Below are 14,335 nucleotides of genomic sequence, written 5' to 3' on the forward strand. Positions count from 1 at the left end.
CCGCCGCGGAGGCCGGCCCAGCGCCGCGCGATGCAGCCGCGGCAGAAGCTGTGGCCGCAGGGCACGGACACGGGGTCCTGGAAGAGCCCCCGGCACAGCGGGCACGAGGCCTCGGCGCGGAAGCTCTCGGCCATGGCGGGAGCTCAACCCCAAATTGCCCCTCCACTCAACCCCAAAGTTACCCCTCTACTCAATCCCCAATTACCCCTCTGCTCAACTCCAAATTATCCCCCGCTCAACCCCAGTTACCCCTCCACTCAACCCCAATTTACCCCTTCAGTCAACCTCAATTTATCCCTTCACTCAACCTCAATTTACCCCTCTGTTCAACCCCAAATTTACCCCTCTACTCAACCCCAAATTATCCCTTAACTCAACCCCAAATTATCCCTTCACTCAGCCTCAATTTACCCCTCTGCTCAACCCCAAATTACCCCCCACTCAACCCGTTACCCCTCCACTCAACCCCAAAGTTACCCCTCCGTTCAACCCCAAATTTACCCCCCCTTCATTCAACCCCAAATTTACCCCTCTGCTCAAACCAATTTACCCCTTCACTCAACCCCAAATTACCCTCCACTCAATCCCAAATTACCCTCCACTCAACCCCAAATTATCCCTTGACTCAACCCCAAATTACCCCCACTCAACCCCAAAGTTACCCCTTCACCCAACCCCAATTTACCCCTCCATTCAACCCCAAATTATCCCTTCACTCAACCCCCAATTTACCCCTTCACTCAACCCCGATTTACCCCTCTGTTCAACCCCAAACTACCCCTTAACTCAACCCCAATTTAACCCTCTGCTCCACCCCCAAAATTCCCCTTTGTTCAACCCCAAATTACCCCTTCACTCAACCCCAAATTACCCCTTAACTCAACCCCAAATTACCCCCGCTCAACCCCAATTTACCCCTTCCCCCTTACCCTCTCCCCCGGCACATCGGCCCCACGAGCTCCCTCTCTTCGCCCTGGCGCCCGATCTCCGAACAATTAATTGCAATTAAGCAGGGCCCGGCTGCAATTAGCGCCGGCTGCCCCGCCGCGCATCCGGGCTGCTGCAACCGCCGGCTTCCGCGCCGCCTATAAATACCTCCATCGCCGCTTTCGCTTCTCGTTTTTGAGCGAAACGCGGCTTTTTTATTGCATTTGCACCCGCTGGGACCTCGTTCATCTTCCAAACTCCCCCACGGGCTCCCTATGGATGGGAAAACGGGACGCAAAACATGGCTTTTCCCTATTTTTCCCCCCAAAATGCCTTCATTCACCCATCCCTGTTGCAAGAGCGGAGAGGGCAAAAAAATAAAGGGATTAATGGGCAAGCGCTGCCCCGTGACGCTGGTTTGCATGGGGAGCAAGAGGGGCGGGAAGGCGCCGCGTCCGCTCCCGAGCTCCTCGCGGCGCTGCTGCTTTCCATGGAAGCGAGGGATTCACGGAAGCGAGGAATTCATGGAGCCAAGGAATACATGGAAGTGAGGAATTCATGGAAGCAAGGAATTCATGGAAGTGAGGCATTCATGGAAGCAAGGAATTCACGGAACCAAGGAATGGTGGAGGCTGGAAGGGACCTCTAGAGACCATCTAGTCCAGATGTTTTCCGGTGTCCAGAGCCCGGCGTGCAAGGACGCAGCTGGAAGAGCAGCTGGAGCAAGGAACGAGCTGGGAAAGGTGCACGGAGCAACCGGGATGCTCCAAAGGGACATTCCAGGACATGGAACAACCAGGACACTCCAAAGGGACATCCCTGGACATGGAGCAACCAGGACGCTCCAAAGGGAGATCCCTGGACATGGAGCAACCGGGATGCTCCAAAGGAAGATACGTGGACATGGAGCAACCAGGATGCTCCAAAGGAACATACGTGGACATGGAGCAACCAGGACGCTCCAAAGGAACATACGTGGACATGGAGCAACCAGAGGTCCCTTCCAACCTTAAGCATTCTATGATTCGCCTTTAATCTGGGCATAAACAACACGGGCCGCTGCAAGGCTGGTCTTAAGGGGGAGCTGGCGGCTGCGTTTTGGGTGCGCCAGGCGCAAAAGCACCTCGATTTTCTGCAAGAAAAGCAAGAACCGGGTGCCCCGTTCCTTGCATTAGCTGGTTCCCTCCTGGAGCTTCCATTCAACCTCCCTCTTCCGCTCTTCTTGCATGGATTCCCCTTCGTGTCTGTGTCTTCTCCTCCAGGTCTTGGCTCCTAAACCCAACTTGCCCCTTGGTCTCTTCCCTTGTTGAGCGCTGGGTGCAGGACTTTCCTGCTGGAATATCCATGTCTTCTCCTCCAGGTCTTGGCTCCCAAACCCAACTTGCCTCCTGGTCTCTGTCCTTGTTGAGTGGTGGGTGCCGGAATAAGGACACCCCTTTCCTGCTGGAATAAGGGGATGTTCTGGGGCGAATTTGGATTCCCTTCATGTCCATGTCTTCTCCTCCAGNTGGGTGCCGGAATAAGGACACCCCTTTCCTGCTGGAATAAGGGGATGTTCTGGGGCGAATTTGGATTCCCTTCATGTCCATGTCTTCTCCTCCAGGTCTTGGTTCTCAAACCCAACTTGCCCCTTGGTCTCTTCCCTTGTTGAATGCTGGGTGCCGGAATAAGGACACCCCTTTCCTGTTGGAATAAGGGGATGTTCTGGGATTCTCTTTGTGTCCGTGTCTTCTCCTCCAAGTCTTGGCTCCCAAGCCCAACTTGCCCCTGATCCCTATCCTTGTTGAACGCTGGGTGCCGGAATAAGGACACCCCTTTCCTGCTGGAACAAGGGGACGTTCCGGGCGGGTTTGGGACCTCCAGGCGCTTCTTGGAGGGCTCTGCCCGTGCGGAGCGTTGGGCGCGGGAGGACGGAAGCGCCTTTTCCTGCCTCCGCGCGGGGCGGAAAGCGAAAGCGGCGCCGGGGCCCCCATGGCGGCCGCGCTGCGCTCCGGGGCCTCCTGCCCCATCTGCCGCGAGCTCTTCCAAGACCCCGTCTCCATCCCTTGCGGCCACAGCTTCTGCCGCGGCTGCATCTCCCGCTGCTGGGAATGGGCCCCGGGCGGCTTCGCGTGCCCGCGGTGCCGCCGCGCCGCGCCGGAGCGCAGCCTCCGGCCCAACCGGCAGCTGCGGCGCGTGCTGGAGGCGGCCAAGAGGCTGAGCGCGGAGGCCGCCCGCGCGGAGGCCGAGGCTCCGGGCGGCTGCCCGAGGCACCGGGAGCCGCTGCGGGCGTTCTGCCGGGAGGACGCGGCGCTGCTGTGCGCCGTGTGCCGCGAGTCGCGGGCGCACCGCGCGCACGCCGTGCTGCCCGTGCGCGAGGCCGCCGAGGAGTACAAGGTACGGGGGGGCGGCCCCGCGCCCCCCCCCCCCCGGGGGCCTCCTCACCTTCGGGGGGTCCCGTCCTGGCTGCGCAATTCCCGGGAATCTCCGTCCCGTCCCTGTCGGGGGAGATCCCGTCCCCGCCGCGCAGTTCCCGGGAATCTCCGTCCCGTCCCTGTCGGGGAGGTCCCGTCCCCGCCGCGCAGTTCCCGGGAATCTCCGCCCCGTCCCCGTCCCTGTCGGGGAGGTCCCGTCCCGACCGCGCAATTCCCGCTCCCGGGAATCTCCGTCCTGTCCCTGTCGGGGAGGTCCCGTCCCGACCGCGCAATTCCCGCTCCCGGGAATCTCCGTCCCGTCCCTGTCGGGGGAGATCCCGTCCCGCAATTCCCGCTCCCAGGAATCTCCGCCCCGTCCCTGTCGGGGGAGATCCCGTCCCGACCGCGCAATTCCCGCCCCCGGGAATCTCCGTCCTGTCCCTGTCGTGGAGGTCCCGTCCCCGTCCTGCAGTTCCCGCCCCCGGGAATCTCCGCCCCGTCCCTGTCGGGGAGGTCCCGTCCCGACCGCGCAATTCCCGGGAATCTCCGTCCCATCCCTGTCGGGGAGGTCCCGTCCCCGCCGCGCAATTCCCGGGAATCTCCGCCGCGTCCCTGTCGGGGAGGTCCCGTCCCCGCCGCGCAATTCCCGGGAATCTCCGTCCCGTCCCTGTCGGGGAGGTCCCTTCCCCGCCACGCAATTCCCGGGAATCTCCATCCCGTCCCCCTCGGGGAGGTCCCGTCCCCGTCCCGCAATTCCCGGGAATCTCCGCCCCGTCCCCGTCGGGGGAGGTCCCGTCCCCGTCCCGCAATTCCCGGGAATCTCGATCCCGTCCCCCTCGGGGAGGTCCCGTCCCCGTCCTGCAGTTCCCATTCCCGGGAATCTCCGCCCCGTCCCCGTTGGGGGAGGTCCTGTCCCCGTCCCGCAATTCCCGGGAATCTCTGCCCCATCCCTGTCCCCGTCGGGGGAGGTCCCATCCCTACCGAGCAATTCCCGCTCCCGGGAACCTCCGCCCCGGTCCGGCTCCTTGTCCCCAACACCCAGTTGTCCCTTGGGAAGCACCGGAGCAGGGGGTGCCTTGGGATTCCCGCTGTTTTGGTGCCCAACGTCCATCCCAAAGATGCCGTGCAGATGAAGCAGCGAGGTCCTCCTCCCCGCTGGCACCATCTGCAGACGTTCCCTGGCTCCAGGAAGCCGCTTGGTGCCCTGCTCCGACGGCCACGGGGACCTCTCCCTTCCCGCAGGGACACGTCCAGGCCCGCGTGCAGGCCCTGAAGGAAGAACGGGACCAACTGCTGGCCCTGCGAGAGGCTGAAATGGGGAGGAACTGGGAATATCTGGTAGGCGCCGCGGAGGACGGGATGTGGGAACGGGGTGTCACCTCAGCGTGAGACGCCACACGGGTTCCTGGGCCACAACCGGGACCCTTTGGAGGCGCCAAGCCCAAAACTGTGATTTTCTTTTGTTGGATGGCACCAGGAAGGCAGAGCCTGGAGTCTAGCCAGGGGTTTGGTTGCTCCTTCCTCACCCTCTTCCCTTCACCTGCTCCTAGGAGAAGACCGAAGCCGAGCGGCATCAAATCCTGTCGGAATTCGAGCAGCTGCGGCTCTTCCTGGAGGAGCAGGCGCGTTGTCTCCTGGCCCAGCTGGGACGGCTCGACAGAGACATTGAGAAAACGCATGAAGAGAAGGTCACCAGCCTCACCGAGGAGATCTCGCGCCTGGACACCGTGATCCAGGAGATGGAGGAGAAATGCCGGCAACCAGCAAGAGAGTTTCTGCAGGTGAGGAGGTCGTGGGTGGAGGAATCTGGGCTGGGATTTGGCCTTGGGTGCTGCTCCTCAAACCCAAGTTGTGCTCCACTCCATTCCTGCTTTGGAGGTTGGACTCGGTTGGACTCGGTTTTGGGGTTGGACTGGGCAGGACTAGGTTGGACTTGGCTTTGGGGTTGGACTCGGTTGGACTCGGTTTTGGGGTTGGACTGGGCAGGACTAGGTTGGACTTGGCTTTGGGGTTGGACTAGGCTGGACTAGATTTTGGGGTTGGAATAAGTTGGACTCGGTTTTGGGGTTGGATTAGATTGGACTAGGTTGGACTTGGCTTTGGGGTTGGACTGGATTGGACTCGGTTTTGGGGTTGGACTCAGTTGGACTCGGTTTTGAGGTTGGACTCGGTTGGACTCGGTTTTGGGGTTGGACTCAGTTGGACTTGGCTTTGAGATTGGACTCAGTTTTGGGGCTGGACTATGTTAGACTCGGTTTTGAGGTTGGACTAAGTGGTTTGCCACCAAAATCCCCCCTTCACGGAGCTTCCTTCTCCCCCTTGCAGGACATCAGAGGCACCTTGAGCAGGTACGAGGCTTCCATCGCTTCCCACCACCACCGCGGGCTTGGGGGGGGACTTGGACCTTGTGCTCGAGGGGGCCGCCTGAGCCAGGAGAACATCTACCAAGCGGGCCCCAAACGCCCAGAACCGCAGCCGATGAAGGAGAACCTATCCGGAGCTTCAGCACCCATAGGAGAAACCTTCCTCCTCGGCTCTGCTGGAGACCCTTGCTTCCTAGAGCAAGGAGACCCGGAGACCCAGAGCGTTTCTGCCTAGGGGTGGCCAAAGCTGGTCTTCAACGCCCCAAACCACCCATTTCCACCCACCTGGACGCGCTGGTTGAAGCCCCTGCCCCAACGCAGCGGCGGGAGCGACTCCTTGAGGTCCCTCCGAGCAGATGGACCCTCACCTCTCTGCTCCCCTCTTCCCTAGGGGTGAGGAGGGGAGTTTCCAGCGGCCCCCGTTGGCCCTTCCGGAGCTGGAGGAGAAGATCGGCCGCTTCAGGGACAAGACCCTTGCTCTGAAGGAGACGTTGAGGAGCTTCCAAGGTACCTTGACGCGCGGCGTGATCCGGAGCGACATAGAGCCTCTCCAGGCCCTCGACTTTCTCAATATCCCTTTTCCCCCTTTTTTTTTCAAAGACATCCTGATGTTCGAGCTGCCTGAAAAGAGTAAGTCCTCTTCTGGAGCGGGAAGGGGAAACCAATGCGGGGAGGACTTAGATGTCCCCCCGTACGCTGGTGCGTTTTGGGAAGGAAACGCGTCTTGGTCCGTAGGGAAAACAACAAAAAAGAGAGGAATCTCCCCGTTTTCTCCTGCTTGATGCTGGCGTGTCCTCCTCTTGCCATGGGGCTTGCTCTTCCCTCCTGCCCCTTTCCCTCCCACCCTGGCACCTCAACGTCCTTCTGATGTTGGGGTGTTCCCCATCCGCCCGTTGTTGGGAATGGAGCTGGTGGGATCATCCCATGGGATGGAGCCGTAGGAGAGGTCCTGGGGACGCGGATGGGGGAATGTTCACCCGGGACATGGATTGGGGAACGTTCACCCATCCTTCCCACGCAGCCAAGGTGAGCCTGGACCCCGGCACGGCTCATCCGCAGCTCGCCGTGTCGGCCGACGGGAGCAGCGTGAGATGGGAAGAAGCCCATGGAGATGGGGATGGGGATGGGGACCCCGATCCCTGCGTGCTGGGCCGCGACGGGATCCTCTCGGGCTGGCGCTGCTGGGACGTGGAGGTGGCACCCCACGGCTCCTGGGCCCTGGGGGTGGCCACGGGGCCCGCGCCGAGCGGGGACGGGAGCCCCGGCGTCCAGCTCTGGTCCATGGGGCTCTGCCAGGGCCAGTTCTGGGCGCTCACGTCCCTGGAGCGCACGGCGCTCTCCCGCGAGCGCGTCCCTCGGCGCGTCCGGGTCTCCCTGGACTACGAGCAGGGCCGGGTGGCCTTCTTCGACGCCCACACGAGGTCCCTCATCTTCGCTTTCCCGGCCGCCTCTTTCCACGGGGAGAGCGTCCACCCCTGGTTCCTGGTGTGGGGCGAGGGCTCCCAGATAACGTTGTGCCCCTGAGGGGCAGAAGATCCTTTTTCCCACCAAACAGATGTCACCTTTGTCCCCAGCACTTCCCCAAGGACCGGATTCCCGCTCGGCCTCTCCTCCCGTCCTGTTATTCCATAGGGTGAAGCGTCTCCATGGGTCTGTAGTCGCCCATTCTGGGGACATCCATGGGTGCCCAATGGAGACCCGTTGGGTGCAAGGGCGTCTTGCGCCGATCATTGAAGACCTTGGGCTTCAATGGGTTATAAAGATTTCCATGGCCTTCCATGGTCTTCCCTGTCTGCTTATTCCGTGGTCAGCAAAGACGCAAGAGCGTCGTGGACCTCTCCATGTCCATGGGGTGGTTCATGGTTCATGGGGTGGTGGGAAGAGCATTGTCCCCTCCAATGTGATGTAGGGGGAGAGGGTGATGTGATGTAGAGGGGGATGAGGCTCCCGGCATCTCGAGGACGTTGGTGACAAGGTCAAGGCGAGCTGGGCCCAAGGTCCCGTTGGCCGCGGGGAGCGGGGCAGAAGCTCTTGGCTGGATGGAGATCCCGCTGTTGGAGCTGGGATGGTGGCAAGGGGAAAAGCACCAGGAGGAGCATCCAAGGTGCTGGGCTTGGAGCAGAAAGACTCCTCTTCACCTCCCAAAAACGAAGGCTCAGCGAGCACCAACCATGAGCTTAGTCTCATGCCAACCTTCCTGTAGACCTTCAATTACCTTTTTGGGCTCAAAATGAAACGTTTTGGGGCAAAGAGAGACCGAAAGTGATTTATTTTGTCGTGTTTTCTGATGTTTTGAGGCTTTGCATGGGAATCAACGGGAAAGGGTATCCTCATAGGACCAACTGAAGCCGACCCGCGTCTGCTTCTCCTCGACGGTGATGGAAAAGAGCCTGGGGAGGGAGACGTCTCCATTGGAGACACCACGGAAGAGGGAATCAAAGCGGGGTGGAGATGGAAAGCACGGGAAGAATCCCAAAGTATTTGTGGGAAAAAAATAGGGATTTTTTTGTCCTTTTCCGCTCTTATTTCCCAGGAGTCGTAAGAGGGATGGATCCTCTCGTGCTTTTGGTGGGGACATGAGGATGGGGTTTGGTCATGGGGTGAATTTTGCTTTTCTGCCCCATTTCCTCTTGTTTTCTTTCTTCGTTCCCCTTTTTGGTGCTATAATTAACACCGCTGACTCATTTCGGCGGCGGCGCTTCCTCTTTGGGGCTTTCTCAGAAGAAAACGCCGTTTTTCAAGGAATCCGCCCTTCGTGACCGCAGAGTTCACCCAGTTCTGGACAGTCCATGGGGGAAAATGGGATTTTGGAGGAAAGGAGAGGTGTAATGGGGTGGAAAAGCTGCTTTTGGGGGAGTTTGGTGGGCCCGATGGCTGGTTTCTACTATGTAAAATGAGTAAAAGGAGAAGGAGGAATGAAAGGAGGAGGAGGAAAAGGAGGAGGAAGAAAAGGAGGAGGAGGAGGAAAAGGAGGAGGAGGAAAAGAAGTAAGAAAAGGAGGAGGAAGAGGAGGAGGTTGAAAAGGAGGAGAGGGAAAAGAAAGAAGAAAAGGAGGAAAAGAAGGAGGAGGAAAAGGAGGAGAAGGAAGAAAAGGAGGAGGAGGAGGAAAAAGAGGAAGAGGGAAAGGAGGAGGAGGAAAAGGAGGGGAAAAGGAAGGAGGAGGAGGAGGAGGAGGAGGCGTTAGGAAGGAAACAACCCCCCCCCATTTTGGTCTCCAAACTACCATGGAGAAGGGGACAAAGACCCGGGACGCCCCCCAAGGCGCTCAGGTCTTTGGGACTCGTTCTGTGCATTTTAGGGAGTCCTTGGTGTTATGTAGAGCTTATAAGGGTTTTATGGGGGAACGGGGTTGTTTTAGGGGGAATAGGGTTGTTTTCGGGGGAAATCCGGCTGGTTTTGGGGTTTATCGCTATTTTTGGGGGGAGGCGCAAAATAACTCCCCCGCCCAACGTGGGGCTCGAACCCACGACCCTGAGATTAAGAGTCTCATGCTCTACCGACTGAGCTAGCCGGGCTGCTGCTAGTAGAGCCCTACCCAGCGGCTCCCGTCACCGCGCGGGGCTAATTAGCGGTAATCAGCTACGTAATTAGGCGGCAGGGAGAGGGCGCAGAGCCCCGAAACGGGGCGAAAAAAAACAAAAATAAAGGAAAAGGGCGGTGGGGGGGGAAAAAAAAGTCAGTGTTTCTGCCCGGTTTCGAACCGGGGACCTTTCGCGTGTGAGGCGAACGTGATAACCACTACACTACAGAAACGCGTTGGGAAAGCAGCCGCCCCTCGGGCCTACGGCCGCGGGTTGGAGGGGCCACCCCGGCGCTGGGGACACCCCGGGGGCTTCTCCCCCTGCAGGGGCGGGTGGAGGGGTCTATTTGGGGCGGAAAAAGAAAATAAAGGGATGGGGTTAAATAAAAGAGCGAAGCGCCCAACGTGGGGCTCGAACCCACGACCCTGAGATTAAGAGTCTCATGCTCTACCGACTGAGCTAGCCGGGCTGCTGCAGGGGGCGCTGCCGCGCGGCGCTCAGGGCGCGTCGGCCCCGCCCCTCGCCCCGCCCACCGCCTCAGGCCGCGCTCCGATTGGCCGCGCAACGCTCGGCCCCGCCCCTACCAGAGCACTGGGGAGGGGGGCGCAGCAGCACGATGGCGTCGCGGTTGCCCCGGCAACGCGCGCCATGGCGGGGGTGGGGGCTAGAGCGCCTCCCTCCCGCTTCCTGTGCCGCCGCGTTGCCCAGCAACCCGCGGCCGGCCGGCTCCTTCCGGTCAGGTGACGCTGCGGAGGCGGGGCGGCGGAGGCGGAAAGCGGAAGTGGCCGTTGGCGGAGCCGCGTACCATAGAGAGCGGCGCGGGTGGGCAGAGCGGCGGCAGGAGGGGGCCGGGACCGGGGCCGGTGGCGGCTCCTCCGCGGCCTCCGGTCGGGGCCGACGGGGCCGTGGGCGGCGCGGCCTGCTCCACTTCCGGGTGCCGCCGGCGCGGCCTGCTCCGCTTCCGGCCGCACCGAGGGCGGGGGGGGGGGGGGTCCCGGCGGCGTTTTTGGGGTCCCGGAGCCGTTTCTGGAGCCCCGGGAGCGGCTTTCGGGGCCCCCCGGCGCCGCTTTGGGGCCCTGGGGGCGGTTTGGGGACCCCGGGAGCCGCTTAGGGCTCGAGGAGCCGTTTTGGGGGCTCACGAAGCCGTTTTGGGGCGGGAAAACTGCTTTTTGGGGGCCCCTGGAGCCCCTTTGGGGTGTCTAGGAGCCCTTTTGGGGTCTCCCGAAGCCGTTTTGGGGCCCACAAGCCCACTTTAGGGGCTCGGGGAGCCGCTTTGGGGGCTCCCAAGACCTCTTTTGGTCCCAGAAGCTGCTTTTAGGGTCCCCTGGAGCCACTTCGGGGTCTCCTGAAGCCATTTTTGGGGCCCAGGAGCCACTTTTGGTGACCCCGGGAGCCGCTTGGGGCTCTAGGAGCCGCTTTGGGGGCTCTGGGAGTCACTTTGGGGACTCCTGAGGCCACTTTTCATCCCAGAAACTGCTTTTGGGGTCCCCTGGAGCCACTTTGGGGGCTCTAGGAGTCACTTTGGGGTCTCCTGAGGCCGTTTTGGGGCCAAGAAGCTGCTTTTAGGGTCCCCTGGAGCCACTTTGGGGGTTCTGGGAGTCACTTTGGGGTCTCCCAAGGCCACTTTTGGTCCTAAAAGCTGCTTTTGGGGTCCCTTGGAGCCACTTTGTGGGCTGTAGGAGTCACTTTGGGGTCTCCCAAGGCCCTTTTGGGGTCCCCTAGAGCCACTTTGGGGGCATTCGGAGCCACTTTGGGGTCTCCCAAGGCCCCTTTGGGGTCCCCGGAGCCGCTTTCAGGGCTCTAGGAGCCACTTTGGGGTCTCTCAAGGCCCTTTTGGGGTCCACAAGCCGCTTTTGGGGTCCCTTGGAGCCACTTTGTGGGCTCTAGGAGCCACTTTGGGGTCTCCCAAGGCCCTTTTGGGGTCCCCGGAGCCGCTTTCAGGGCTCTAGGAGCCACTTTGGGGTCTCCCGAGGCCATTTTGGGGCCGAGAAGCTGCTTTTGGGGTCCCCTAGAGCCCCTTTGGGGTCACTCGGAGCCGCTTTGGGCTCTCCCGAGGCCACTTTTGGCCCCAGCAGCCCCTTTTAATCCCCCAGGGCGCCGCTTTGGGGGGCGCCGCGGCCGCTCGGGGCGCTCCCGCAGCCCTTTGGGGGGGCTCCCCCGGGGGGGGGGGGGGGTGCCGAGCATGGCGGCGCCGGCGGCCTTCGGCCTCGACCCCGTGGAGACGCTGCAGGAGGAGGCCGTGTGCGCCATCTGCCTCGACTACTTCGTGGAGCCCGTGTCCATCGGCTGCGGCCACAACTTCTGCCGCGGCTGCATCGCCCGCCTGTGGGGCGCCCCGGGGGGGCCCGGCCCCCGCGACCCCCTCCCCGCCGAGCCCCGGGGCCGCGAGGACGACGACGACGACGAGGAGGAGGAGGAAGGAGCCCCCGAGGAGGAGGAGGAGGAGATGTGGAGCGAGGAGGAGGAGGAGGAAGAGGAGGACTCGGAGCTGTGGGAGGTGCCCGTGGAAGGCGCCGCGTGGGCCGGCGCCGCCGCCCGCCCGCTCTATTTCGCCGACGAGGACGAGGACACCGAGGACGCCATGGAGGAGGACGTGGAGGAGGTGGAGGACGACGAGGAGGAGGAGGAGGAGGAGGAGGAAGAGGAGGCCGCCGGCGGGCAGCCCTTCACCTGCCCCCAGTGCCGCCAGAGCTTCTGCCGGCGGGATTTCCGCCCCAACCTGCAGCTGGCCAACATGGTGCAGATCATCCGGCAGCTGCACCCGCGCCCTCCCGGCGCCGAATCCGCAGCCGGCGCGGCGCGCGGCGGCGCCGAGCTCTGCGCCAAGCACCAGGAGCCCCTCAAGCTCTTCTGCGAGGTGGACGAGGAGGCCATCTGCGTGGTGTGCCGCGAGGCGCGCGGCCACAAGCACCACAGCGTTGTGCCCCTCGACGAGGTGCTGCAGGACCTGCAGGTACCGGGGGTGCGGGGGGCACCGGGAGGGGCTCCCAGGGTGGCCCCAGGGACCGGGAGCTGCTCCCGGGGTGTCCTGGGGGACCAGGAGGCACCTGGGTGGGGCCGGGAGCTGCTCCTGGGGTGTCCCAAGGGACCGGGAACCACTCCTGGAGGGACCAGGAGGCACCTGGGGGCACCAGGAGCTGCTCCTGGGGTGTCCCAAGGGACCGAGACCCACTTTTGGGGTGTCCCAGGAGCTCCCAGGGTGTCCTGGGGGCACCGGGAGCTGCTCATGGGGTGTCCCAGGGGACCAGGAGGCACCTGGGGACACTGGGAGCAGCTCCTGGGGTGTCCCAAGGAACTGGGAACCGCTCCTAGGGGGACCAGGAGGCGCCTGGGGGCACCGGGAGCCGCTTCTGGGGTGTCCCAGGAGCTCCCGGGGTGTCCTGGGGGCACCAGGAGCTGCTCCCGGGATGTCCCAAGGGACCGGGAGCTGCTCCTGGGGTGTCCTGGGGGCACCGGGAGCCGCTCCTGGGGTGTCCTGGGGGGACCAGGAGCTGCTCCCGGGATGTCCCGAGGGACCGGGAGCCGCTCCCGGGGTGTCCTGGGGACATGGGAAGCTGCTCATGGGGTGTCCCAGGGGATCAGGAGGCACCTGGGGGCACCGGGAGCCGCTTCTAGGGTGTCCCAAGGGACCGAGAGCTGCTCCTGGGGTATCCCAGGAATTCCTGGGGTGTCCTGGGGGGATGAGGAGCTGCTCCTGGGATGTCCCTGGGGACACTGGGAGCTGCTCCCGGGGTGTCCCAAGGGAATGGGAGCTGCTCCCGGGATATCCCAGGAGCTCCTGGGTTGTCCTGGGGGCACCAGGAGCCGCCCCTGGGGTGGCCATGGGGACCGGGAGCTGCTCCCGGGGTGTCCCAAGGGACCAGGAACCGCTCCCGGGGTGTCCCAGGAGCCCCCAGGATGTCCTGGGGACACCAGGAGCCGCTCGTGGGGTGGGATGAGCTCCAGGTTTCGGAATGCGGGAGGCTCATCCGGCAGGAATCGCCATTCCCAGAGGCATTCGTCCCACGTTGAAATCACCCCAATTCCCGTTTTTTCCCCCATTTTTTTGCGCCTTGCAAGCGCTTCCGAAGGCGCTTCCCAGGTGTCTCCAAAGGCTGATCCCAACCCGCAGGCAGCAGAGCTTTCCGCAGGGATTTACCTTGGGATTTGGATGTCGGGCTGCCGGAAAGCCGGTGTTCCCAGCTGGAATTTTCAGCTCGGTGACAAAATGGGCAGGATTTCCCCACAATTCCCGGGCTGTTTTTCGGAAAACCTCCCTTTTCAGCCCGATGACCAAAGCGGGAAGCATTTAGCCATCCCGGGGCTGGTTTTTGGCAATGTTTTCCCCTTTTTCCCCCCAGAACAAGCTGCAGGAGCAGCTGGATCCGCTGCGGCAGAAGCTGGACGCGGTGCTGCAGCAGAAGAGCCGCGAGGAGGAGAGAATCACGGAGCTGAAGGTAAAACCGGAGCGCTCGGCGGCGCCGCAGCTCCCAAATCCGGAGCGTTTGGCTCCTGAAACTAGAGTGTTCGGCTTCCGAAACTGGAGCATTCGGCGCTGCTGCAGCTCCCAAATCCGGAGCGTTTGGCTCCCGAATCCGGAGCGTTCGGCGCTGCTGCAGCTCCTGAATCCGGAGCATTTGGCTCCCGAATCCAGAGCATTTGGCTCCTGAAACCAGGGTGCTTGGCGGCACTGCAGCTCCCAAAACCGGAGCATTTGGCTCCCGAATCCGGAGCATTTGTCTCCCAAAACTGGGGTGCTCAGCGGAGCGATTGACTCCCAAAACTGGGGTGCCTGACGGCGCTGCAGCTCCCAAAACTGGAGCATTTGGCTCCCGAATCCAGAACATTTGGCACTGCAGCTGCTGCAGCTCTGGAATCTAGAGCATTTGGCTCCTGAATCCGGAGCATTTAGCTCCCGAAACCAGGGTGCTCAGCAGCGCCGCAGCTCCCGAAACCGGAGCATTTGGCTCCCGAAACCGGAGGGCTCAGCTCCCTAATCCGGAGCGTTTGGCTCCTGAAACCGGGGTGCTTGGCAGCACTGATGCTCCCGAAACCGGAGCATTCGGCTCCTGAAACCAGGGCTCTCGATGGCGCTGCAGCTCCCAAATCCGGAGCGTTTGACTCCTGAAACCAGAGTGTTCTGTGGCACCGA

General features: G+C 62.3%; 3 protein-coding genes and 3 non-coding genes across 6 annotated transcripts in view; 2 read left to right on the forward strand and 4 right to left on the reverse strand.

The window, feature by feature from the left end:
• Positions 1–134, reverse strand: part of LOC112955059 (E3 ubiquitin-protein ligase TRIM41-like) — a 7,340-nt gene extending 7,206 nt beyond the window's left edge. The window contains exon 1 of the mRNA XM_026048348.1: positions 18–134. Coding sequence (XP_025904133.1) covers positions 18–134 — 117 coding nt within the window. The remainder of the gene's footprint in view (positions 1–17) is intronic.
• Positions 135–2,898: 2,764 nt separating this feature from the next.
• On the forward strand, positions 2,899–7,207 carry LOC112955068 (zinc finger protein RFP-like). The gene is made up of 7 exons (XM_026048355.1): positions 2,899–3,303; positions 4,563–4,658; positions 4,871–5,101; positions 5,646–5,668; positions 6,075–6,190; positions 6,284–6,313; positions 6,705–7,207. Exons 1-7 carry the CDS (start codon positions 2,899–2,901, stop codon positions 7,205–7,207), a joined length of 1,404 nt encoding a protein of 467 aa, XP_025904140.1.
• Positions 7,208–9,125: 1,918 nt separating this feature from the next.
• On the reverse strand, positions 9,126–9,198 carry TRNAK-CUU. The gene has a single exon. It is a non-coding gene; the product is annotated as a tRNA-Lys (tRNA).
• Positions 9,199–9,363: 165 nt separating this feature from the next.
• TRNAV-CAC lies at positions 9,364–9,436 on the reverse strand. The gene has a single exon. It is a non-coding gene; the product is annotated as a tRNA-Val (tRNA).
• A 164-nt stretch (positions 9,437–9,600) lies between these two features.
• On the reverse strand, positions 9,601–9,673 carry TRNAK-CUU. The gene has a single exon. It is a non-coding gene; the product is annotated as a tRNA-Lys (tRNA).
• Positions 9,674–11,386: 1,713 nt separating this feature from the next.
• Positions 11,387–14,335, forward strand: part of TRIM41 (tripartite motif containing 41) — a 9,030-nt gene continuing 6,081 nt past the window's right edge. The window contains exons 1-2 of the mRNA XM_026048349.1: positions 11,387–12,157; positions 13,545–13,640. Of these exons, the coding sequence (XP_025904134.1) occupies positions 11,387–12,157; positions 13,545–13,640 (867 nt within the window). The remainder of the gene's footprint in view (positions 12,158–13,544; positions 13,641–14,335) is intronic.

This window comes from Nothoprocta perdicaria, unplaced genomic scaffold (assembly GCF_003342845.1).
Source record: "Nothoprocta perdicaria isolate Ctin4 unplaced genomic scaffold, notPer1 scaffold_536, whole genome shotgun sequence".
Classification (NCBI taxonomy): Eukaryota; Metazoa; Chordata; class Aves; order Tinamiformes; family Tinamidae; genus Nothoprocta; species Nothoprocta perdicaria.